The sequence below is a fragment of the Hylobates moloch genome, unplaced genomic scaffold, assembly GCF_009828535.3.
Source record: "Hylobates moloch isolate HMO894 unplaced genomic scaffold, HMol_V3 SCAFFOLD_2, whole genome shotgun sequence".
NCBI classification, from domain to species: domain Eukaryota; kingdom Metazoa; phylum Chordata; class Mammalia; order Primates; family Hylobatidae; genus Hylobates; species Hylobates moloch.
The window spans coordinates 53,791,925-53,819,089 of NW_026652277.1; the positions used below are offsets into that span (position 1 = coordinate 53,791,925).

At 34.4% G+C, this 27,165-nt stretch overlaps 1 protein-coding gene across 2 annotated transcripts in view; it reads right to left on the reverse strand.

The window, feature by feature from the left end:
• BMP2K (BMP2 inducible kinase) overlaps positions 1–27,165 on the reverse strand; it is a 145,523-nt gene that overhangs the window by 63,065 nt on the left and 55,293 nt on the right. For both annotated transcript variants that reach the window (XM_058433536.1, XM_032149198.2), the window contains exons 3-7: positions 21,417–21,522; positions 12,580–12,722; positions 10,068–10,189; positions 7,859–7,940; positions 4,051–4,183 (exon numbers count right to left, since the gene is read on the reverse strand). In XM_058433536.1, the coding sequence (XP_058289519.1) occupies positions 4,051–4,183; positions 7,859–7,940; positions 10,068–10,189; positions 12,580–12,722; positions 21,417–21,522 (586 nt within the window). The remainder of the gene's footprint in view (positions 1–4,050; positions 4,184–7,858; positions 7,941–10,067; positions 10,190–12,579; positions 12,723–21,416; positions 21,523–27,165) is intronic.

Consider the following 27,165-nt stretch of genomic DNA (forward strand, 5'->3'; position numbering starts at 1 on the left):
AATTTTCCAACCATAAATATTTCATCCATCAACATTATTTCTATCTGTTAACCTACAGACATTGTTATAGAAACTTAAACATGTTACTATATATGTCCTACATATCTTAGTATATGGGTGCTGAAATGAAACTAAATTTAATAGCTGATAATATGTTCAATCATAACTAAAACATTAAGTGGCACTAAATAATGCCAGGATAATATATTTGGAATAGTCCTGGTAACTACCCTGAAAAGTTACTGATCAGAGCCCTCTCTCTACAGCTATTCAAGTAGTAACCCAGAGCCAATGACTGACAAGCTCCAAGGAAACCATATCTTAATCTTTCATTTCAAAGGTACTTTTAAGTAGCTATTTTTTTTTTTTTCAAAAATAATATAGGAGAAGAGAGTGGGTGAGGTTATGGAGGAAACAAGATTGGCCATGAGTTGATAACCAGTGAGGTCGGGTGAGATATTTTCACGAGGTACATGAAAACTTATTGCACTGCTCTGTCTGTATTTGCAGAAATTATTAAATTTCCATAACAAATTTAAATGTAGTAAAAACAAGCAAGCAAATTCCTGGTTTCCCACAATATGGGTATTGAAATAAATTTAACCCTAATCAAACCAGTCACAGTGGCTCACACGTGTAGTACCAGTTACTCAGGAGGATCAGCTGAGCCCAAAAGGTTGAGACCAGCCTGGGCAACATAGCTAGATCCTGTCAATAAATACATGACCAGGCGCAGTGCCTCATGCCTATAATCCCAGCACTTTGGGAGGCCGAGGCAGGCAGATCACTGAGGTCAGGAGTTCAAGACCAGCCTGACCAACATGGTGTTCATCACTACCTTACTGCACAAAATAAGGAGGTAAGAAAAATAATCTTAGTAGTTATATTTAACAGTATATTCTGGAATATATGATAATTTATGGTAAGGCTTTGGTAGATCCACCATTAACCCATAAAACCAAATTCCACTTCAAAGCATCCAAAGTTATTTCTGCAGGGAAAGTATGCTCTAGTAAGTGTCTGACAGCATGTCCTGCCCTATCCAGAAAATCAGAAATTAAGTTAGATGAAGAATTATAATATTGATATCAAGAGTAGTTACAGTGCTAGTTGTTATAGTAATAATGACTATAGTATTAAAGGCTATCTCTTACTAAAAAGCACTTTTCATCTTTCATTTAATTCTCACAATAACCCTAAGAGGTGGGTACTTTTTAAATGCCCCTTTTAGAAATGGGAAGACTGAGATAAATGGAGGTGCTCAAAGTTCCATACCAAACAGGGACAGAGCAGATGCAATCCAAGGCTGTTTGGCTCTAGAAGTCTTGCTCTTAATCTCTGCAATGTGCTGCTTCTTTTTTTTTCTTATTTTTTAATTTTATTATTATTAAAGTTTTAGGGTACATGTGCACAATGTGTAGGTTTGCTACATATGTATACATGTGCCATGTTGGTGTGCTGCACCCATTACAATGTACTTCTTTAATCACCTTACAACACAGGAGCCAAAAGACAACTGAGGCAGCCAGCTTTCGGTACATTCTTCATAACTATTCAGTAATCCTGTTAGTTATGCTTCTCATTCTCCTCTAAATGGTTCTCCTAAGTTCTTTTCAACTCCTGGATCTGGAAATATAAAGTGCTTCCTTCCTCATCCCCCATGTCGGCCCCATTACTTGTCTATTGGGAGAGTTAACAAAAGCTAAGAAAAGTTCTAAATATTTGACTCCACTACTTTTAAGAAGAAAAGTCTCCAGAAAAGAAAGAAGAAATTAATAGGTTTATGAAGAGTAAATAATGGTAACTACCCTTGACCTAAATTAGTAATAAGAAAAGTATATTCAAATTCTTAGGTAACCACAAATCATACAGTTTTAACAAAGATTTGTCACAGCTATTTCATTTTCAAAATGTCTGTGTTATAAAATGGATGCAAATGGAACTAATACTAAAACAATGTATATCTTCTTATGCTTTATGTTAATATATGGAAACAACTACATTGCATGAATACACAATTGACAAAAGTTTCACATTCAAAAACTATGAGCCAAGCTAGGAATTCCTGATTTTCTGAATGTAGGATTTATTTAAAAGTAATATAAATCACTAATTACATATTATAAACACAGAGACACTGAAATAAAATAGCAAAAGACACAAAAGGCCACATTTGAAAAATATAAAGAATAAAATCGCAGGCCAAACATGGTAGTTCATGTCTGTAATCCCAACACTTTGGGAGACTGTGGTGGCAGGACTGCTCGAGGCCAGGAGTTTGAGACCAGCCTGGGCATATAGCAAAACCCAATCTCTACACAAATTAAAAAATTAGCCCAGCATGGTGGCACATGCCCATAGTTACAGCTGCTCAGGAGGCTGAGGTGGGAGGATCACTTGAGGCCAGGAGTTTGTATAGTGAGCTATGATCACACCACTGTACTCCAGCAGGGCCTGGGCCACAGAATGAGACCTTATCTCTTGAAGAAGACAAAGAAAAAAAAAAAATTGCAAAGAATCTAAATGTTTTCTAAAACACATTACATTATAGGTAAGTATGTTATGGTTTTAAAATCTCTATTTAAAGTTTTTACTACTCAATACAATACTTTAAAAGTCCATAAAGCCCTCTGACAGGAGGTAAAATACTAGGAATATTGTAATTTCAGATTGACTTGAATGCTTTTATGTTTTTTCAACATTTTGTTATTTTTGCCTAGCTCTCAGAAATAAGTTCAAAGACATAATACACGATCAAATTTTACTAGCAATGATAAAAACTAAAATTAGCATATTTACTGACAATAAGGGAAGCATGTAATACATTGTAATGCATCAATTAACTGGAGCCTAATTAGATCTAAAATTATCAGTAGTATTTTTTTTTCCATCTTACACTACAAACACACACAACTCCACCCCACTCCCACAAACATACACACACACAGAGAGAAAAAAAGAAAAACCTAATCACAAGAAAATAAGATCCTACTACTGTAAGCAAATTAAATCACAAGTCAGACTAGATTTCTTCTATGCTTCCTTTTTTCTTTTGGCCATTTTTGACCTTTTTTGGAATTTTTACCCTTCTCTTTATGATTTACACAAGCATCATAAATTATAAAACTTAGACATTTGTCAAACGAGTAACAAATATTTCTAATTTGTGGGTTTGGGTTCATGAGTCTGGGGGAACTTTTAATGGTTTAAAGTTATATGGCAATGGATTAATCTTTTTTTAATAACAGTTCCTGGGATTAAATGTCTAGCTTATAAATTCCACATTCTACTCTTATAAATAATTTCACACTTATTTTCTTCAAGTACATTTGTTTTATTTTTATATTTAGATCTTTATCTGCAATTTTAGCATAAAGAATGAAACAGAGATCCAGCCTTATTTTTTGCCCACAAATGGCTGAGAAAGTTGAACTGCCATCTTCATCATACAAACCTCAAATATATTTCTATTTCTCTCTTTTCTATTTCAGTGAGCTGGAGGCTACAACAAGGGGTATTTGAATGCAGAAAACAAAGCAGAAATGCTAGACACAACACACTTAATGCTAGACACACTCCGTGTTAAGAGGAGCTGTTTAAATATTGTAGCTTCCTAATTTATTTTAATAGCTGATGGTCCTCCCCCCTCCTCAAATCTTTTTAATAAATTTTACCATGTAGATATATAAAAAGTTAAATTACAGTACCTACCAAAATGGAAGAAAAAAATCTTAAAGGAGGTTGGAAGAAAAATTAAAGTATTCTTTTGAAATCAAGAGCCTCTCGGAGACTAGCCCTTCTGACATTATCCCTTGGTATGTGCTACTAAATCTTACCCAGGGGCTTAAAATCATCTACATTAATCAATAATTAGGTTGCTTTCATTCTTATGTAAGTTTTTAAACACTTTTTTAAATGTTTTTTTCTTTACTATAGTTTCACAAAATTTTCGTATATGAAATTAAGACTAGATTTAAGTAAAGGAATGTAAATAGTAGGCCCTAAGTACAGTATCCTACAATATTTTCATATAGTTTTCCAAATACTTACTTATTAAGCAATGTATGTTATGGGAGTAACGAGAATTGTCTGGGATGGTGAAGTTGCCATCACAGATAGCAACCTGACTCTCACCAAAAGGAAGAGTGAAGAAACAAAGTTTATAGAGTAGACATCCCAGTGCCTGTAAACCAAAGAAGCATAAATATCATTAGAGCTCAAGTTAGCAAGACATAAAAACAGCCAAAAACTAAATGTTACTTTAAAAAAGTCATGTTTCTATACTGCAACAATCTTTTTACAAATTATTTCTTTAAAAAATTAATACATTTAATTTTTGAAAAGACATTTAACTATATCATTTCCATGATCTTCTATCACATCTGTGGCTAGTTGGCTGAATTAATGGTATCATAAAAATTAGAAGTAGCTGGTTCCTTTTGGAAAAAAATTAAACTTTTATTTCTTCCACAAGGAAAATATATACTTAGTACATAACTAGCATATAACCAACAAAGTATAAGGCTTCTTCTTTAACAGCATTTTTAAGAATTCACTATAAAGCATGTTTAAAAGACCTGGGATTCCAAATATGAATTAGCTAGCACAGTTAAACTTATCAGAAAACCATCAGTAAATTCTTACTATTTACCAGGCACATCTCATTAATTTACACTATAAAAATTAAGTTCTCTGTTTCTAGATATAACCCTCCAACTTCTACTGCACATTATACTAATTATATTTGTATTTGTAACCTGGGTAATCTATATTAAAATTCAAAAGGGAAGGGCTCTGTCTGCTTAACTTGCATGGCTTCATAACCATCACAGCACTAATAAATCTACTTGCTGACAATGAGGGCAAAACACCCTAAAATACCAATTGCATCTATAAAAGTAGCACAGGAAATTTCTAGCTAAGACGCTAACAGCTCAAACTTGAGAAGGATTTTTTTTTTTTTTAAGACTTTTTGGCCCAAGAAATCATTACTTTTTCCCAAGAAGTATCACCTACAGGCCTTAAGAGTGTAAGGGGTATTTCCAATTCTAATCAAATTGTATAAAATTGTCCAAGTTAGTACACACTTACATCAGCAATACCAAAACTTGGCCTTATTATCTAAAAATTACCAAGTCAGCTTTCCTTTTTTAAATTTTCTCCACGTATCAACTTAGTAAATTTACTCAGCTAACAAGTGCACTAATTTTTATAATTATTATGAAGCTTATAATAGACCTAAACACCCTTGGTGAGTTCAGCAACAGTAATTTACGAAAGATTGTTTTCAATATTGTAGCAATGTTCCAATGAAAACAGTTCAAAAGCTCTAAAAATTTCAATATGTTAGTTCAAACAAATTACTGGGTTATTACATGACAAAATTATAAAGATCTGAAGTAGGGATAACCGGTTCTGTATGGTTACAAAAGATTTATGATGTTTTTTTCTTTAAGGAAAGTATTTTCAGCTCATATACATCAAATTGAACACAAGCCTCCCTTAACAACACTAAAAAAAAAAATGCTATTAATGGTATAATGTCCACGTTAGACTACATCTTTCTTTGCACAGTCTAGATGATAGTCTAGGCAACAGAAATCTCCATTTTAGCCAGTTTTATTTTGTCAATCAAACTTTAGGAATTTGTCTTGTGTTAGAGTAAATGTTGTAGGGGTTCCACATAACAATTTTACCAATGCAAGTATACTTTAAAAATATATAAATCTAAATACTCTGCTTTGTAAAGTGTGACCACAATGAGGTACACTAATTTTTTCACATCAAAGGTATTTCCCTTTTTATCCATCTCAATGAGAATTGTACAAGAAACAGAAGGGAACCAGTGACTGAATTTTGAAGGCTGAGGATAACCATCTTCAATTTTCTTCACTAATAGGTAACATAAAGCATTTCTTTATGTTACCTATTAATGAATTTTCTAATACTTTATAAAATCAGCATCCTAAATCTCCAGATGAAAATAATAACCTAAAACAGAAACTTCCAAGCAAAAAATTATTTTTTAAAATAATTATTTTCTAAAATATGAAGTGCTAAATACTTCAATATCATACCTCAATATCATAACTCTCTGAATCAGTACTGCATTGAAGCAGGATGAAAGATACAGTTCTTGGCCAATTTGAATTTAGTATTTTTTTTCTGGAGATTACTGAATTCACACCTAAAATATTGTAGCAAACTTGTGTTTCACCTGAGCTAAGTAAGACAGCATAAAAATGGCATCATGGAAATTAAAATTCTCCCTCTTTCAAGCATACAAATATACTGTTCTCTAATTATGTTTCTTTTTTTTCCAGTATCTATTTGTAAGCCCACAGCTTACAGTTTTTCCATCACAGAATCTCTACTCTGTAACTAATATATAAACAGTACAAATTTTAAAAGTATAATTGACAATTTAGTATGCTACCTCACTGGCATACTAAGTCTGAGGAAAAAACAACCCAAAAAAGGATCTCCTCCTTTTTGTTAAGATATTGGATAACAGTCATGTGCTTAGAGAATAATTTTTTTTCAATAAACCTTCAATGGCTTCAGAATGAAAAGTACGATGCCTATTGTTTATCTGCTATTGAAATACTCTTTTCAAATAATATGGAATTCAGCAGCAGTCACAAAATTGGGCCAGAAAAGACCTCCATAATCACCTCTTCTAATACCTTCATCTTATAAATTAAAATCCAGTTTAATTTGCTTTCTACATTATAATAACCTTCACCTTTACTATAAGCCATTCAATGAGTCAAATGTTAATGCTGCAGAAAGCAAACTAAATTTGAGTTATGTAAGCTGGAGATCTATAAGTAGTACCAAATTAATAAACTTATTTTTAATTGATTAAATTATACATGTGATTTTAAAAAATTCATCTACCACAAGAATTACTGTTTGGTGAATGTATATATGTTATATAGATAAAAAGATATTAAAGATTTTTTTAAATTATCTTACAAAAGAATATTTGTCTCTCAAGACTTTGGTACCCCAACCCTAAAAGGGAGGAGGCCAGGAAAGGAAAACCAAGGAGATATTCATTTGGTTTCACACATTATGCTTGACAATTTTCTGTACATTATGTTTTCAAAACAAAATAAACCTGACCTTTTCTATAAACCCTAGAACTATTTCCAAAGAATTTTATTCCTCCATTCCTAATATGGTCACTTGTGATAGATACGGCTAAATAACTGTTGAATTTAAATGAATTAACACTTAAAATACTCTCTTCCTAGTTTATTAAATACAATCACAAACATATTTATAAAATAAGTTCTAAAGAGATGTCTATATTCTAACAAAGTTCAACTATAAAGAAATATGGTCTATCTCAGTAATTATATCCAGATATATACAGGCTAAATGATAAAGACTCTCAATATACAGAAGCTAGTCAATGGTATGTTTATATTGTAATTAGAAAAACATTTACTCATATCAATTTCCATTAAAAAGATCCTAAAATACTCCAGAAAATTATTGTGTAATTATTTAAGAGTTATGTCCAGCTTTTCCGTATTTTGATCAACCAAAATTCCACTCAAAAAAAAATGTTAACACTCATATATAATCTAAATCCTAAAAAAATACTGTAGTTAAAAAGTTACATTATATGGAAGTTTTTTATTTGCTTTTTGATACATTAGCTTTCCATCTCAGGATTGAGAAGATAAAATGTTCTAGTACTTTTCTTCTCCCGAATAAGAAGCTCTACTGTACATCACTCTCTTCTACTTATTAGGAAATGCCTTTTGGGGAGCAGAGAAAAAAATAATAAACTGAACTCAGATTTTTTAATTTGGTTAGAGCAAGTTCCAGCCTTTCTTGGCCTTACCCAGATATCAGCCTTGGTGGTGATGGGTTTCCCTCCATAAAGGTTGATCATTTCAGGGGCTCTGTATGACAGAGTTGTATACCTGGCAGTAAATGAGTGAAATGGAGTGGAGATATATATATAAAAAAAAAAAGACAGATAATACATTGTTTCTACATAAAACACTACAAAAAAAGTCTTTTAGGTTCAATAACATTATATAGAATAATACTATCTTTAAAAACTCATTAAAAACCCATCAAGGATTAAACAATACAAAGCATCTATATACATTTTTATTCAATAAATACAACAGTATTTCTAATAATCTAAAAGCTTAATTGTCTTTATTATAAAAATCTTAATGACAATATATTGGAAACAGTTTTCCTTGAATTTTTATGTGAAATAACACAATTTGGCTATTATAGTCTCCTTATCAAAATATTTGTCTATTAACTTAAAAGTAAAACTTCCACCCTCTCAAAAACTTAATTTATATATTTACTAAGGAAATTGTTTTTACGGACTCTAACATACTTCCTTGACACAGTAGTAAATCTCTTTTGAGTTTGTTTTTATAATTATTTTAAAAGTAATCTAGTTGCTACAATCTAACTGCACTCATTAAGTGTATTTCTAATACTGACTGCCATAATAAGCTATTTGGAACCAAAAGGTATTATGAATAAATATTTACCAATAGAAAACCCCCATATTTATTATGAACAGAACATTTTAATGAAGTAGTGCTCAAATCTCATGTCAGAAATATTCAGAATATGAATGGACATCCTATATCATGGCATAATTTAAGATTCGGATTGCATCATTTTATTTTGCAAGAAGTCTCTTAAAAGTCAACATTCTACTATCTTACTTTTTCCAAATCACTCTGGTGAGAGAGTCTGAATACTACTACTGTGGAGGAATGACCTAAGAAACCAGAAATATAAACTTCACCAAAACAGGATTTTTATTCACTATACCCCCACCCCAGCATCAAGAAAGTGTTGGCCCTTAATAAGTACTTGTCAGCTGAAAGAATGGTTAGTCCATTAATTGAGCCACAAAAGATAAAACCCCTCATGAACTTTTGTTCATCGCTAATAAAACATTCAATTGAACCTTATACTTCAAAAGGCAACAGCAAGAAATAAAATGTCTAGCAGGTCAGGGATGTTTGGACAGAATCCTATACAGCAGCCACTAAACATCACAATCCAATAAATTTTTAAAATTATATACATGTATTCTCCAATAAGCCAATTCAATACTTTATTATTCTCGTATTCTTCAGGACTTTATATATTTACTAACATGTTTGTTTTTATTAAATCTAACATAATCATCATAGGCTAAGTTTCCTGAGTAGTAGTATGTAGCGTAGAAATCCACAGTATTATACAAATGGGCCAGGGTAAAATCAGCTCTATTTGAACTATTTCAAAATATTGCAGTTCAAATGATGGCTCTGACATAGTATTAGGCAATAGAGAATTTGTGAGGAAGTGATGAAAGGCAACTCAGAAAAGGTTAACTATTTAGAAAGTCCTATTCTGAGAGATCTTTCTGCATTCTGTATCACTTTATTAAGATAACCTAAAATTTACAAGTAGTTCCATTTTCTAAAAGTAGAAAGCAGAAAAGTCAGCGAAAGATTCTCACAAGTACTTTAGCAACCACGGAAAGCACAGGATTAAGAGAACATAAAGTAGACATGATATATGTCCATTCCAGAGCTTTCCAGTATATCATTACAAAGTAACAGTGATGATGCAGTCTTAACACTTTCATTTTCTACATAGTTTTCAATGCATAAAAAAGTCAATCCTTTTAATATTAAATAAGAAGTAAAAGCTTAAATGTTTTCAAATAATTTAACTTTTTCTTAACAAGGACAAATCCTCAGTATCAGTAAAAACAAAGATGTTTAACTGAATTCAATAATCATTTCAAACTCCCTTTAACAATTTCACTAATTAACTACAGCTTATTTAACAAATTTTATAAATCTGTTTACAATGTAGACTAAAAAAATCTGCATCCATGGCAAAATATATTTCCTACTGAGCTAGATCAGACATGAATTAATCAACATCTATCACACAGAAATAGTTCAAAGAAATCTATAAACGAAATACCTAAAATTTGTATTAGCAGTGCTGGCCAGAGACTCAAGTTAACTTAAAATTACCACAACAAAAGTGCAATAAAGACAAATACTTACTTTTTAATTTCTTCTTCTACTACATTAACTCCATCTTTTTGAGGATTAAGAAATTTATTAGTGGCACTGCCAAAGTCACAAAGTACATAGTTCCCACCATCATTCAACAAAATATTTTCTACCTTAAGAAAAGAAAATCAATAATTAGCAGTATTTTCAAAGTGAAAATTAACTTTTTACAACCATTGTAAAAAATGGTTATTTTTTACATACAAAGTTTATTTTTACACAATAAACACCGAAGGGCATATGCCATATACAAAAATAAGTATATATGTGCCATACATATACATATATGTGCACAGTGCACACACACATATATAGACATAAGATACCCAAATTATGAGGAAGGTCAAATGAATGGGAGCAAAAATATACTATGTCTACCGCTTCTCTTACTAAGAACAGAGAAATGCTTCTTCCACCCCAGGTTGATTTATACAGGGGCAAAGAAACCCTAAATCCTCTCTAAAACCGCTTTTATGAAAGAGAAGAACCAGTACCTGGCAGAGTCCAGCTTCTCTCTTTTACTATACTTCCACTTTTCTCCTTTTCTGACACTTAAGCTTCTCTATAGATAATAATAGAAACCACTGGAATTCCATCTTTGACTTCTAGTACCATTTTTATTTAAAATACTACATTGAAAAAATACAAATTTGACTTAATTTGGAGATCAGGGTTGTAGTAATTAAAATAAATTATTATAGTCAGTTTCTTGAATAGTAAAATGTGGGTTCAGAGCCCAATCTGCTACTAACTAGCATAGGGACCCTTGGACAATCTGCTTAACCATTCATGTGCATTAGTTTCCTTATGTAAAATGGGGACAATTAGAATATGAATCTGCCATATGGAACTGTTGTGAACATTAAATGAGTTAAAATATGTAAAGTGCTTAGAACAGTCTGGAATATGGTAAGCACCTAATAAATTACATGTTTTTTCCATAATGGCTTTTATTTTTATGATAGTCTTATATAAGTAATTCATTTATTTCCATTTTATCGAAATACTGTTTCATAACTTTTCTTCTATATTTCACTTTAGTATACTTTTTAAAAAATTTGTACAAAATAAAGATTCAGAAAGAAATCTACTTAGAACATATATTTTTGCATAAGTTTAAACATATAAAAAGCACTAAGCATATAAAATATGGACAACACAAAATTATGCAGTTAAATGTCTTCTGAATTTAAAGAAGAGTCAGCTGAAGATATCAACTTTGTATGCAAAAAAATTAATGAACTATAACAGCACAAAAAATGGTACCAAATTATTAGGGGAAATAGAAAAGCTGCATATTCAAAAGAACTAACATGAACTACACTGGTTATCCAAATTAAGGCGAGAGGCCTGCCGTTAAGCATTTCAATCCTGCCTTATCTCCTACCATCATAGGTTTTCTAGATGATGCTTTCATGTTTAACAGCCTATATTCTTAGTGACATTTTCTCTTTTATCTTACAAGCATTTTATAATAAACTCTCATAAAATTCTGTATAATCAGTCAGAACTGGGATTCAATCATTCAATATTTATTAAGACTCTGCTATGTACCAGGCACTATTTTAATTGCTTAAACACATCACTAAAAATGAAAAAAAAAAAAAAAGTCCTGGCGCTCATGGAGCTTACATTCTAGAGGGAGAGGGCAGAAAATAAATAATAGGCGTAGTACATAAGCAAATTATACAGTATCACAGGAAGTAATATGGACTAATAAAAGGTATAGCAGGTTAGGCTGTAGTGATGGGACTCACTGAGAAGGTGAACCTGAGCAGACCTGAAGGAGTTGAAAGGGTAGTCAAGGGAATATCTAGGCATAAAGCAATTCAGGAAGAGTGATTTTTGTAATCTCAGTGTTCTTGTGGGCAGGAAAGAGGACACCTGTGGTTATAAATTATATCTCTAGCAATATAATGCCAGAATATTCTATATTCTTTGGGGACTTTTTTCAATGTAACAAGTGGGTACCAATATAAGAGGTCAAGAGTCCACAGAAGATGAAGTGACCTTCAAGTTAACCACCACCAAATTATAGAAAATAATAGAAAACTGTACTAAATTATAAAGAAATAGAAAAAGAGACCCACTTTTGGTCTCCTCCAGTATCTCTTGAGTACACCTTGATGCTTAATATGGATTACAGGAAATAGGAGGAATGCTGGCTGAACTGACAGACAATAGTGTGGAGAGACATTTAACATATGTCAATGAAAATAACATTTCTGTTCAAATGAAACCTTTTAAAGAAGCCTACTGTAGAAAACAGGGATGCAGGGTAGAAGGTACACAATCTGCCTCCACAGCCATGCTAGAAATCCTCAAATTCAAGTAAAGCACAGTTTCAAATCTACAGTCATTCTTTACATGACCTCAGGAAATGTAGAAGGGGAGAGAGAGACCAATCTCAAAGCCAGTTTTTATACTGATTTAGATGAAAATACTCCAAGAACATTTTAACTCCAACTTATTACTTAATCCATAGGAATTCTAAAGTTCTTACCTTCAGATCCCGGTGAATTATTGGAGTCTTACACTGATGCAATCTTGCAACAGCTTCACAGGTATCACAGAATATCTGTAACACTTCTGGTTCTGTAAAACCTGTCTGTAGCTTCTTATTCATTTGATTCACTACCTGTCCAGCTAACCAAAAAAGTAATTTTGAGAGGACATATTTTTAATAAATAAAGTCTATCACAAGCAAATTAAGAAATGTCTTTATGGCTTCAAGTAATGGGAAATTGGCCTTTTCATAATTCTCATGTAAGGATGCTTATTACATCATATTGTATTAATTCAATGACACATATTTTTTCACATTTTACATCTCAAGAGATCATCTTAAAATAGATACATGTCTTATTAATGCTATTGCCCACTTTTCTTTAACATGTCTGAGATCAAAGTATATCTTATAATACTGGTTTTAAGAAATAGCTATTTAACACCATACTGTTTATGGGCCAAACAGTGGTGAACAAAAATAAGGTTTCTGTTATCACAGAATTTACAGTCTAAAGGTAGAAACAATCACACAAATAGATATATTGTAATAATTATATATCATAATAATATGAAAGAACTTATATAAGAAACCTAAATTTAAACTGTGAAGGAAGATGAGAAAGACAAGGTATCAGATCAGGTCTAAGGAAGTGATATTTGAGATTGAAGGATAATTAGGAATCAACCAGACAGAGACTCCGGAGAAAAATATACTAGCGATAGTGAGTACTATATACAAATGCCATCAGTTTAGGAAAGAGCTTGATGACTTTGAATAACTCAAAGAAAGCCAGTATGACTTTCTTTACAACTTAAAGAAAGCTGATATGCTCTAGGAAGCAGAAGAGACAATAAGGTGAGATGAGACTGGCAAGGCAGACAGGGATCAGCCATACTTTAGATTCTATCTTGAGAGCCAAAGAAACTTCCTCATCTGACTTTCAAAAAAATCTCATCTAGGGTTAGGGGAATCAAAAGAGTCAAAATGGGCTAAGAGGTAAAGTCTATCCAGATAACAGATAATGGACCAAAATAATTGACTACAATCAAATTGCCACACATATACCATTAAGCCCTGAGAAGGTTATATATTACAATATAGAAATTGATAGTTTGATAATGATTCTTAATTATTAACAAAAGGTTAATCATCATTAAATTTTAAGAATGCAAGTAAATATGTGATACGCACAGAAATCAGTCTAATAAAAACTGAGTTTGGGAATTCAAAAAAACATAAAGCATTCATTGACTTGCAACTTTCCTTTAACAAGGTTAGATAAATGAACATATGCTATTTTACAATCTATGAGAAGGTACATACAAACTTGTTCCTTTTATTATTACTGTCTAAGCAATCTTGTCTTTTCTGAGAATATTTTTCTCATAGAATTTTAAAGCAAAAAGAACATTAATTTTACCTATGAATCCCCAACTTTCAGAAAACTCAAGTGTAATTTGTTCAGATTATCTCACAAGACTGGGGCACCTGACCATGCAGCAACTTCCACCACTCCATCATTTGGCAGACTCCCTGTCTTTTAATTAAACCCAGGCTTCTCTAGTTTAAGAATAATTAAACAGGATAAAAAAATGCTTTCTTGGTGTACATTCACATCCTTGAAATATCATATCATAGCTAAAGAAATCATAAGCTTGAACGCAATCTACCTCTTCCAAACTTTCAATGTTACAATAAACAGAATAAATTTTAAACAAACTTTAATTCCCTTTCTTCTATCCAGAGACCTTTGAAGTAGAAATCCTCAATAACAAAAAACAAGTCCCTAGAGAAAACTAAAAACTATATTTGGGCTAAATTTCAAATGAAATAAATAAAATTTCATTACTCAAAATCAGAGTTTTCTGAAAATTAAGTAAAGCTTAAAAGAAGGTATTCTAATAAAAAAAGGTAAAAAATCAGACATGGAAATCAAACATTATACACTGAAGGTCTTTTAAAATGAGATACCCCACCTTTAAACGTGGGGCTTGCAACTTAGCTCACACCTGACCAATCAGGTAGTAAAGAGAGCTCACTAAAATGCTAATTAGGCAAAATCAGGAGGTAAAGAAACAGCCAATCATCTATCGCCTGAGAGCACAGCGGGAGGGACAATGATCAGGATATAAACCCAGGCATTTGAACCGGCAACAGCTACCCTCTTTGGGTCCCTCCCTTTGTATGGGAGCTCTGTTTTCACTCTATTAATAATCTTGCAACTGCAAAAACAAAATAAATAAAAATAAAATAAAATAAAAATGCCTACAACTCTCAACTCTTTCCATATTTTCCAAAGAGGTATCATTTCCAAAACAAAAGCTTTTTACACTCTGCCAAATTTCATCGCTAACATTAAAAAACCAACATTTTTCTAACCTCTTAAAAAGGTGTTCAACAACCTCCCTATCTGAGTACACATATTACCACTTAGTTTAAAAAAAACCATAAATACAACCTATTACTCCATTTAAATTTTTGATAATATGCCTTTTTTATTTTTACAACTGTGATGGTTAATACTGAGTGTCGACTTGATTGGATTGAAGGATGCAAAGTACTGATTCTGGGTGTGTCTGTGAGGGTGTTCCCAAAGGAGATTAACATTTGAGTCAGTGGGCCGGGAAAGGCAGACCCACCCTTAATCTGGGTGGGCACAATCTAATCAGCTGCCAGCATAGCCAGAATAAAACGCAGGCAGAAGAACATGAAAAGACTAGACTAGCTTAGCCTCCCAGCCTACATCTTTCTCCCATGCTGGATGCTTCCTGCCCTCGAACATCTCTCCAACTGCTTCAGCTTTGGCAGTCAGACTGGCTTCCTTGCTCCTCAGCTTACAGATGGCATATTGTGAGACCTTGTGATTTCGTGAGTTAATACTTTATATATATATAAAGCTCCCCTTTATATGTATATCTATCCTATTAGTTCTGTCCCTCTAGAAAACCCTAATACAACAAGATTATTCAATTTTATCTGTAGTAGATTGCATTACTGGCCCTAAATTTTCAAACTTCACTTTTTACAGGCACTTTGTCATGTAACTCTGCAGTTTGTCCCAATAAATGGGGCAGATAAATTTCCTGCTCTTTGATTTGGGCTCAGTCATGTGATTTTCTTTGGCCAACAGAAAAAGGTAAAAGCCTCAGTGTCCTAGTCCCAAGACTAGGCCTTAAGAGGCCTCATATGCTTCTACATGCCTTCTTATGTTTCTATCATCCACATGAGAAAACCATCCTCAGGACAGCTTGCTAGTATCAGAAGGAGGATGACGGACACGTGAAGCAGAGCTACTCCAACTAATCCCAGCTAACCACTGCCATATGAGCAAGCCCTGCCAAAATCTGCAGTGCCACCCAACCAAGCTAAGTTGAAAGCAGCTGGCCCATGGATACACAGGTGATAATAAATGAATGTTATTTTATGCTATTGAATTTTGGAATTTTTTTAATTAAGCAAATACTAACAGATATATAGTCCATGGAAACATATGTAGAATACTTCCTAAAAACATACATTAAGAATTCATAAATTTTCATAATTTATTCACAAATTATTCATAAAATAATATAAATGTGCTCAAAATACCAATACTGATTTCTGGAAATCTGAGACCTAAAGTATTTTAGGTCTAATTAATTAGACCTTTAATTTATCTTTAAATCTATGTATCAAAATATTAGCAAATAAAGCAGTACCAAACCATGAATTTACAAAGACAAAAGATGAGTACACTTGAAAAAAGATGATGCTAAACATTGAATACCTAAAACCATGTAAGGAGATATGAGCTATATAACATATTCTTTTACTCTCTATACAGTTTTATCCTTACATAATAAAAACCAATGTCCCTGAACTGTATACATTATATAGGTTCCCTTACTAAAATACCTTAATTGTTAAACAATTTTATCTAATGCAATTAGCTGTTACAGAGGAAGTAAGTGGAGAGTATTTAGTCTTCTATTCTCTGCCCTTCCAAAGCTCTCCTCCCCCATGGGAGAAAAAGGAACTTATCTAATTGATTCATCTGAGAAAAGAGATTGTGCATACTCCATTGAGAAAATTGAGCATACTCCATTCAGGCTTTCTGGATTTCTTCTATTAAGAAATAATTGCCCACTTAGAGGGTACAACTGATCTGTAATACACGTGGTAACCTTAGCAGGTAAAACATCCGAAGAAAACTTCAAAGAAAAAAAGAGAAAGCATGGTTTGGCCATGTCCCCACCCAAAGCTCATCTGGAAATCCCACATGTTGTGAGAGGGACCCATTGGGAGGTAGCTGAAACATGGGGGCAAGTCTTTCCTGTGCTGTTCTCATGATGGTGAACAAGTCTCATGAGATCTGATGGTTTTAAAAAGGGACATTCCCCTACACAAACCCTCTCTCTGTCTGCCATCCGTGTAAGATGTGACTTGCTCCTCCTTGCCTTCCGCCATGATTGTGAGGCTTCCCCAGCCACATGGAACTGTAAACCTCTTTCTTTTGTAAATTGCCATGTCTCGAGTATGTCTTTATCAGCAACATGAAAATGGACTAATACAGCAAGGAAAAGAAAAAAATTTAAAACTAACATTAGCTGGGCACAGTGGTTCTGCCCTTAATCCCAACACTTTGGGAGGCTGAGGTGGGAGGACTGCTTGAGGCCAGGAGTTCCAGACCACCTGGGCTACAAAGTGAGACCCTGTTTCTACAAAAAATTAAAAATTAAAAAATTGGCCAGGCATGGCCACGTGCACCTCTAATCCCAGCTACTCAAGAGGCTGAGGCAGAAGGATCACTTGAGTCCTGAAGTTTGACTTCGGACTCCAGTGTGGATGACAGAGTCCAAAGAAAGAAAGGTCAGGGGTGGAAAGAAAGAAAAAATGGATACACTGAAATTAATATCCACAAGACAACAAAAGATTTGCAGCTAAAACAAGAACTAGGTGTATTTTTTTCCCCAATACCCCTGCATGGTAACAAGGTGTACTTTAGCAAAGAACACTGAGAGAACACGAAAGAGTCAAGCTGGGAGTGGTAGCTCACACCTATAATCCCAGCATTCTAGGAGGCTGAGGCAGGTGGATCACTTGAAGTCAGGAGCTGAAGACCAGCCTGGCCAACATGGCAAAACCCCATCTCTACTAAAAATACAAAAATTACTCAGACGTGGTGGTGCACACCTGTAATCCCAGCTACTCAAGAGGCTAAGGCATGAATGAGAATTGCTTGAACCCACGAGGCAGAGGTTGCAGTAAGCTGAGATGGCACTATGCACCCTCTAGCTTAGGTGACAGAGCAAGACTATGTCTTAAAAAAAAAAAAAAAAAGAGTCCTTGGAAATTAAAGATAATATAATAGAAATACAAAATTCTATAGAAGAGCTAAAAGACAGAGAAATGCTTCCAACAAAAAAGAATAAAGAAAAGGAAAATAAGAAAAGAAAATCAGAGGATTATCAATCTAGAAAGCTCAGAACATCTGAAAGAAAATGAGAAGTCCAGTAAGAGAGAACAGAAAATAGAAGACAAAAACACCACAAAAAGCATACCAAAAATGACACACAGTAAGGCACATATATCTTGAAATTTCAATACATTGTAGATAAAGGAAAGATTCAAACTAAAAGTGTCCATGGAGAAAAGATGTCATATAGAAAAATTAAGCAATCACAATAACATCAATTTCTCAACAACACTAAGAAAAAAGTAGAATGATGTCCTCAAAATTCTGGATCAAAATTATTTCCAACCTATAATGTTTTAGCCAGCCAAAGTAACAATCAATGTGGGCACTGAATAAAAATATGTTTATATATGCAAGGTTTCAAAAATGCTTCTCCAAAAAATCCAGTCAGAAAGCTACTGAAAAACATAGTCTTCCAAACTAGAGAGTGAAAACATAAGTAGCAGGGAATCCAAGACAGAAGGGAGGCAAAGGGAATTTCCAGAAGGACAGCTAACTGCTGTTCAAAATTAAGCAGGATGATCGAAGTCTCCCCAAGGGGTGTTTTTAAGGGAAGAAAAAATGAAATCAACACAAATATTAAAATGTCTAAACATACTGCATAATTATTTTTACTTCTTTTTTTTTTTTTTTTTGAGACGGAGTCTCGCTCTGTTGCCCAGGCTGGAGTGCAGTGGAGCAATCTTGGTTCACTGCAACCCCCACCTCCCAGGTTCACGCCATTCTCCTGCCTCAGCCTCCCGAATAGCTGGGACTACAGGCACCCGCCACCACGCCCAGTTAATTTTTTGTATTTTTAGTAGAGACGGGGTTTCACTATGTTGGTCAGGCTGGTCTCGAACTCCTGACCTCTTGATGCGCCCGCCTCAGCCTCCCAAAGTGCTGGGATTATAGGTGTGAGCCACTGCGCCCAGTCAATTATTTTTACTTCTATTGGAAAATGCGGGACTAAAATATTAATATACATGAAGAAAATTAGGCAAATGAAAAACGAGGTAATTACTAATTCCAAGAAAAAAAAGGATAAAAAAATACAACTACAGACACCACTAAATGGGAAAATAAACACTGATTTGGTCCAAAACCTGAGAATATCTACACTAGAAGTAAAATTCCTATCTTTTCTTAGAGACAATATCTAAAACATCAAATCAAAAATAGCACTAGAAAACTTTCTTTCAAGAGCCTCTTCATGCACGGAATTATATACTTCCCTTGATTTTCTAAGTCCTTTCTCTTTTGTACCCTTAGGAAATCACTAAAATTACTGATGCTCTTTTATATAATGCAGTGTGGAAATATGGAAGTAAATATAAGAAACACCTCAAATATTTTAAAGGGACTACCTCTGAGAAGAGGGATGAGGCAAGAGGGTACTGATTTAGCCACAGCTTAAGATATTTGACTTTTTTTTTTTTTTTTTTTTGACACGGAGTCTCGCTCTGTGCCCAGGCTGGAGTGCAGTGGCGCGATCTCAGCTCATTGCAAGCTCTACCTCCTGGGTTCATGCCATTCTCCTGCCTCAGCCTCCCAAGGAGCTGGGACTACAGGCGCCCGCCACCACGCTTGGCTAACTTTTTTTTTTGTACTTTTAGTAGAGACAGGGTTTCACCGTGTTAGCCAGGATGGTCTCGATCTCCTGACCTCGTGATCAACCCGCCTCTGCCTTCCAAAGTGCAGAGATTACAGGAGTGAGCCACAGCGCCCGGCCAACTATTTGACTTTTTAAACCATATACATAAATTACTTTGATAAAAATTTAAAATTTCATATACCACAGAGCTTGATGATTTGAATACCAGATAACTATTTCTAAAAAATTTTTAAAACAAAACAATGTATTCCTCAAAAAACAGATATGATCATTCTTCTACTTTAAAATAAAATTTGCCCCTAAAACTTGAAGGTCGTTTGATTCCTCTTTTAAGATGACTTCTAAGTGACAATTAAATTTATCCAAGGTTATGATTATGCTTGATTCAAGTATCTTTTAAAAGTTACAAGTAGCCAAGGGCTATGAGTAAACTCTAAGAATCAGCACTATAAATGCTAGAATTCAGGAAAAAGGGGTAGAAAAAAATCAGCATCTTCTCCTAAAAGAGATCACAGTACAGTACTTTATAGTAGAGAAGATAAGATATAAAGAAAAAACAATCGAGAAACATCTGTTTGTTAAATATTGAGTACGGAAATAAGTTACAAACACATCACAGTAGGTATTGTAACATTGATTTACTTCATTTCCCCCATCCTTCCCTCCTTAAAATACTGCAGTAAACAAGATCATATTTTCTCCAACATCACCATCATCCCCCTCTTCTTCCACAACCTTCAGGAAACTGTATGAGTTTATGGGATAGTAATTAACAATCATTACTGTCTGAAGAGAATGTAAATGTAAACCAGGGCTCCCTAGAACCACAAGTGCCAAATATGCCTTGCAAGTTTGTAGGAAATAGAATATTTGCCTCCACCTTTCCACACATTAAAATTTTTAAGGCCAGACGCGGTGGCTCATGCCTGTAATCCCAGCACTTTGGGAGGCCGAGGTGGGCGGATCATGAGGTCAGGAGATCGAGACCATCCTGGTGAACATGGTGAAACCCCATCTCTACTAAAAATACAAAAAATTAGCCAAGCGTCGTGGCGGGCACCTGTAGTCCCAGCTACTCAGGAGGCTGAGGCAGGAGAATGGCGTGAACCCGGGAGGCAGAGCTGGCAGTGAGCCGAGATCACGCCACTGCACTCTAGCCTGGGCAACAGAGCGAGACTCCGTCTCAAAAAAAAAAAAAAAAAAAAATTTAAATGTCAGGAATTTTTTATGATGATGATGATGATTAAGGTATGCTATACAAGCAAATATTTATTTTAAAACATCACATTAGGTCCAAATAAAATGTGATTTTCTATATTCTAATGTTTACAAACACCACCAAGAGACTACATAAAACAGGTTTATAAAGTCTATAGATCAAAATGCATCCTCCAAATTTGTTAAATTTAATGTTTACAATAACGTAGTAGAGTGCTGGAAAAATCTTACAACATTAATATTGACATATTATGCTCTTCTTGGTTGGATTACAAAAGAATTCTATGGAGAGCAAGAACTGTAACTCTGTACCTGCTTAGATTTCCTATTTTAAACTCAATATCACTTTTCTCATTCTGCATTTACATGCTCATATCATAACTGCAGCAACTATAACTAGGTTTTAAATAATGTTTTAACGATATTCCTAATTAGATAAAGAAAGGGAAGATTACAATAAGTGACCAGAATTAGTTAGCAGCTACCCTGGAAATAACAAAGATACCTAGTAACCCATTTAAGGAGAAATATTTTATTACAGTACAAATGCAAAAAAATACTTACCTCGACAATATTCCATTAAGATAAGGACTTCCCATACATTATCACTAATTGAATTAACAGCACAGTCCAAATAACCCACAATATTTTTGTGACCAGATAGCTCTTTCTGGAAAGAAAAAAAAAAATGAAAACTGGAAAATGTACATTTTAGAGGTATAGAATTAGTAATGGTTGGAAACCTAAATTAATGTAAAGAATTTCAAAAGGTAAGAATTAAGCATGAGTATAGAATCTAACATATTTCAACCAAGCAAAGGCTTCTATGGTTTCAATAAAAAGTTTACCTGCACGTGACTGTAATTTTCTAACAGCAAATATGAAAATTATTTTTAAATTCAACTGTGAAAATGGTTCACTCAAAAGGAATAGCTCCCAAAAGTGTACAAAGAACTTGAGAATAAAATATAGAACTTTTGTTATATTTATTTTTATCTAAAAAATAAGCTCCAATATTTCTTAACAATTATATTCTCATTTATTTTGCCTGCAACATACTGCAATTTATGTGTAGCTATTACATGAATTTAGATACATGCACTTCTAACTAAATAACCTAAAAAAAGAACAAGTGGCTAAAAAGATTTCTAAAAAGAAACCATAAAGATAATGCTAATACAAATATAAGGAAATAAGAAAATGGAAAATCTGAAACTTTTGCATCTTTTACAAAATAGTCATCAGCATACAATGAGGTTAAGAATAATAATCTACTCTGTTCTACTGGGAAATTTAAAAACAACTATTAAAAATATTATTTAAAATAAATTTACATCAACTATCATTACCAATAAACCTAGTTTTAACTATGCAATGTAATTTGAAATAAGGGCTAAGGGCCACTGAACATCGGAATTATTTATAAGTAAATATACATAATGGGGGTGAATCATCAAAAAAGTTGACAGACCACCATTCTAAAGAACTAATCTCCCTAAAAAATGTTCAAAGGCATAAGATTTGAGTGTGCTGCTCCTCATATATCATATCTCCCAAAATCATACAAATTCTATTGAAAGGAACAAAGAAGTCTTGTACAATAGTACAAGACTATAATATCTCAACTCAAGTTAGAGAACTTAGTCTAAGCTTCTCCATCATCTTGAGGTAAATCTTTTCACCCTTCTAGCTAATAGCCTTATCTGTACAAAAGTAAATGCCAAAGCCTAATCATCTCTAATCCAGCTAAGGAATACAGAAAATAAAAGCAGAACTTTAAAAAGTCAGATTGTGCAAATGCACTTATTTGCTAACAAAAGGGATTGTAATATGTGTGTTAGTAAAGACGTTGATACAAAATAAGAAATCCCCCTCTTAGCAGGTGGATAAGTAGGACTGACATTAATAACAAGTGTTGGCAAGAACACGGAAAAATACTTTCCTTGGAACATAAAACGGTTCAGCTGCTATGGAAAATAGTCAACATAAACGTACATATAACCCAGCAATTCCACTCCTAGGTATATACCCAAAACAACTGAAACCAGGTACTCAAGCAAATAGATGCATGCACATATTCATGCCAGTATTAATTATAATTCCCAAAAGACAGAAAGAGCCCAAATGCTCATCAAATAATTTTTTAAACTGCATCGACAGATGAATCATAGTGTTACAGACAGATAACAGGATATTATTCAGCCATAAAAAATAAAGATGCTATAATTATGTGAATTTCACCTCAACAAAACAATCTTCAAATATATATATGCACCTGTGTGTGTGTTTGTGTGTAAGCACTCAAAAAACCATGGAGAAAGAGAAGAGGATGATGAGGAGATGAGAAATGGAAGGACAAGGAATAAGAACAAGAATAAGAAGCCATCCAGAGCACTGAGCATATGCAATCCTAGAAAAGGAGGAAATTTTTATTCTACATTTTTTTTTAACTACTTAGGCTAGTTAAGTTAGAGTCACTGAAGTTTTTAATGGCCTATTAAAATATTTTTCACTTTTCTTAATATTTAAAAATAAGTTTTCTCTTGTTGAAAGATGCCTTGCCATTAATTACAGAGTTCACAGAAAAACAATCAACGTTAGAGCATGATATTAAAAGTGAAAAACAAAACTAATTGTTGTTTGTGAATAAAAACACATACAGTGAATGCACAGGAACAGTAAACACAGAATTCAGACAGTAGGATTTTTTTGGATAGGGAGAATAGCAAAGGTGTACCTCATTTTATCGTGCTACATTTTAAAAAAGTGATACTTCGCTTTATTATGCTCTGCAGATACTGCATTTTACACAAATTAAAGGTTTGTGGCAATTCTGCATACAGCAAGTTCATAGGCACCATTTTTCCAATAGCATGTGCTCAGTTTGTGTCTCTGTCATATTTTGGTAATTCTCACACTATTTCAAACTTTGCCATTATTATAACAACAGTTATGATAATCTGTGATCAATGATGGTTGATATTATTATTCTAATTGTTTCATGGCAACACAAACTGTGTCCATATAACACAATGAACTTAATAAATGTTATATGTGTTCTAACTGTTCCACCAGCTAGCCATTCCTCAGGCTCCCTCTACTTGGGGTTCCCTCCATCATAAAATACAACAATACTGAAGAGTTCCACAACTCTCGTTTTAATCAAAAGCTAGAAATAGTTAAGCTTAATGAGAAACGCACATGGAAAGCCAAAGAAGCGCGACATCAAAGCCTTTTATTACACCAGTCGGCCAAATTCTGAATGCAAAGGAAAAATTATTGAAGGAAGTTAAAAGTGCTACTCCCATGGACACACAAATGGTAAAAAAGCAAAACAGCCTTATTGCTGACATGGAGAAAGTTCTAATGGTCTAGACAGAAGATCAAGCCAACCACTACATTACCTAAAGCCAAAGCTTTAATCCAGAGCAAAGCCCCAACTGCCTTCAATTCGATGAAGGCTGAAGAAGTGAGGAAAGCTGCAGAAGAATAGTTTGAAGCTAGCAGAGGTTGGTTCATGAGGTTTAAGGAAAGAAGCCATTTCCAGCACATATTAAGTACAAAGTAAAGCAGGAAATGCAGCAAATTATTCAGAAGATTTAACTACAATAACTGATGAAGGCGGCTGCATTAAACAACAGATTTTCCATATAGACAAAACAGCCTTCTATTGGAAGAAGATGCCATCTAGGATTTTTAGAGCTAAAGAGAAGAAGTCGATGCTGTATTCAAAATTTCAAAGGACAGGCTAACTCTCTTGTTAAGGGCAAATGCAACTGGTGACTTTAAGTTGAAACCAATGCTTACTTGCCATTCCAAAACTGCTAGGCCCTTAAGAACTATGCTAAACCTACTCTGTTTGTGCTCTATAAATAAAACAACAAAGCCTGAATGACATTACATCTGTTTCCAGCATAGTTTACTGAATATTTTAAGCCCACCGTTGAAATCTACCGCTCAGAAAAAAGATTCCTTTCAAAATATTACTGCTCATTGACAACGTACCTAGTCACCCATGAGCTCTGACGGAAATGTACAAAAAAATTAATACTGATGGCTGGGTGTGGTGGCTCTTGCCTATAATCCTAGCACTTTGGGAATCCAAGGAGGGCAGATAACTTAAGCTCAGGAGTTCATGACCAGCCTGGGCAACATGGTGAAACCCCGTCTCTACTAAAAATACAAAAAAATGAGCCAGGTGTGGTGGCACCTGCCTATAGTCCCAGCTCCTCGGGAGGCTGGGGCATTAGAATCATTTGAATCCAGGAGGCTAAGGTTGCAGTGAGCCAAGATCACACCACCACACTCCAGCCCTGGGCAACAGAGCAAGACTTCATCTCAAAAAAAGAAAGAAAGAAATTAATATTGTTTTCATGCCTGCTAACACAACATCCATTGTTAGCCCATGAGTCTAGGAGTAATTTTAACTCTCAAGTCTTATTATTTAAAAAATATATTTCTTAAGACTATAGCTGCCATAAATAATGACTTCTCTGATGGATCTGGGCAAAGTAAATTAAAATTCTGGAAAGGATTCACCATTCTAGATGCCATTAAAAACATTTGTGATTCATAGGAGGAAGTCAAAATATCAACATTAACAAGAGTTTGGAAGAGACTGATTCCAGTCCTCATGGATGATGCTGAGGAATTCATGACTTCAGTGAAGGAAGTAACTGCAGACATGGTAGAAACAGAAAAACAAACAACAACAACAAAAAAAAAAAACAAAAAAAAAACCTAGCATTAAGTGGAGCCTTTAGATCTGACTGAATTGCTGTGAAATGAGGAGGTGCTTCTTATGAATGAGCAAAGATAGTGGTCTCTTGAGATGGAATCTACTTCCTGGTGAAGAGGCTGAGAACATTGTTGAAACAACAACAAAGGATTTAAGAATATTACACAAACATGGTCGATAAAGCAGTGACAAGATTTGACAGGATTGCCTCCAATTCTGAAAGAAGTCCTACTGTGAATAAAGTGCTATCAAACAGTATTGCATGCTACAGAAAAAGCTTTCATGAAAGAAAAAGTCAACTGATGTGGCAAACTTCACTGCTGTTTAAAACCCACTTATACCCAGTGTTCCATTATTGGAACGCTAAGCATGTGGGAGTTATTTACATCCTACTGCTCAAGGTCATCACCAAAGTCTGATTTTTCACTCATGCAAAAATTCAAAAAATTGCAACCTCCAGCATAAATGCGTTAAGAAACTTCCACAGCTACCCCGCCCCTTCCTTCAGCAACACTACCCCCTGATCAGTCAGCAGCCTTCAACATCAAAGCAAGACCCTCTACCAGCAACAAGACTGCACTTTGCTGAAGGCTCTGGTGATCATCAGTTGTTTTTTAACAATATTTTTAAATTAAGGTATATACAATTTTTTTAGGCATAATGCTACTGTACATTTTATAGACTACAGTGTAGTGTTGTGGTGTTATGATACTATATTGGTTTTTGTACACAGTCCCTGGTTCATAACTCCCAAAGCCCTAGTCACAGTCTTTTGTTATAATGTTGGGTGTCTTAGGCCTCAGGAAACAGAATCTCTCTCCTGCCCTCCTTTCACCTGCCCCAAGGCAGGATTCTAATTGTTCCCCACCTTTCTGATTGTGGGTCTTAAAACTCTCCCCAGAAAGAGTCCTGCACTATACCCTGGGGGAAGGAATGCTGACATAATGAAGCTTCCATAAAAACCCAAGAGGACTGCGTTCAGGAAGCTTCCAGATAGCTGAATATGTGAGGGTTCCTGGAGGGAGGTGTGCCCAGGGAGGCAAGGAAGCTCTGTACCCCTTCCCCCATACCTCATACCCTATACATCACTTCATTTGTACCCTTTGCAATATCCTTTAAAATACGCCACTAACCATAAGTGTTTCCCTGAGTTCTGTGAGCCACTTCAGCCAATTAATAGAACCTAAAGAGCGGGTGGTGGGAACTGCAACTTTAAGTCAGAAGGCGAAGGCTGGAAGACTCAGCAAGTCTGCTCTTCCATCTTCCCCTTCCTGCTTTATTCTAGCCATGCTGGCAGCTGATTAGATGGTGCCCACCCAGATTGAGGATGGGTCTGCTCTCGTGCTACCTGGGGAATGCACGAAGGAGATACTCTTAAGCAGGGAGTCTCTTTACCCCTAGGGCTGACTCTGGAACTGTGTGAGATGCTGCTGGATTCTACTGGACACTTGGACAGTGCACTATGAACAGCTCTTAATTGACCAACAAGGAGTTACATGGTTTACAGACGGCAGTTCCAAAGTGAATGGACAACATTCTGTTTGGATGGCTGCTACTTTGATCAAAGAAAGTAAA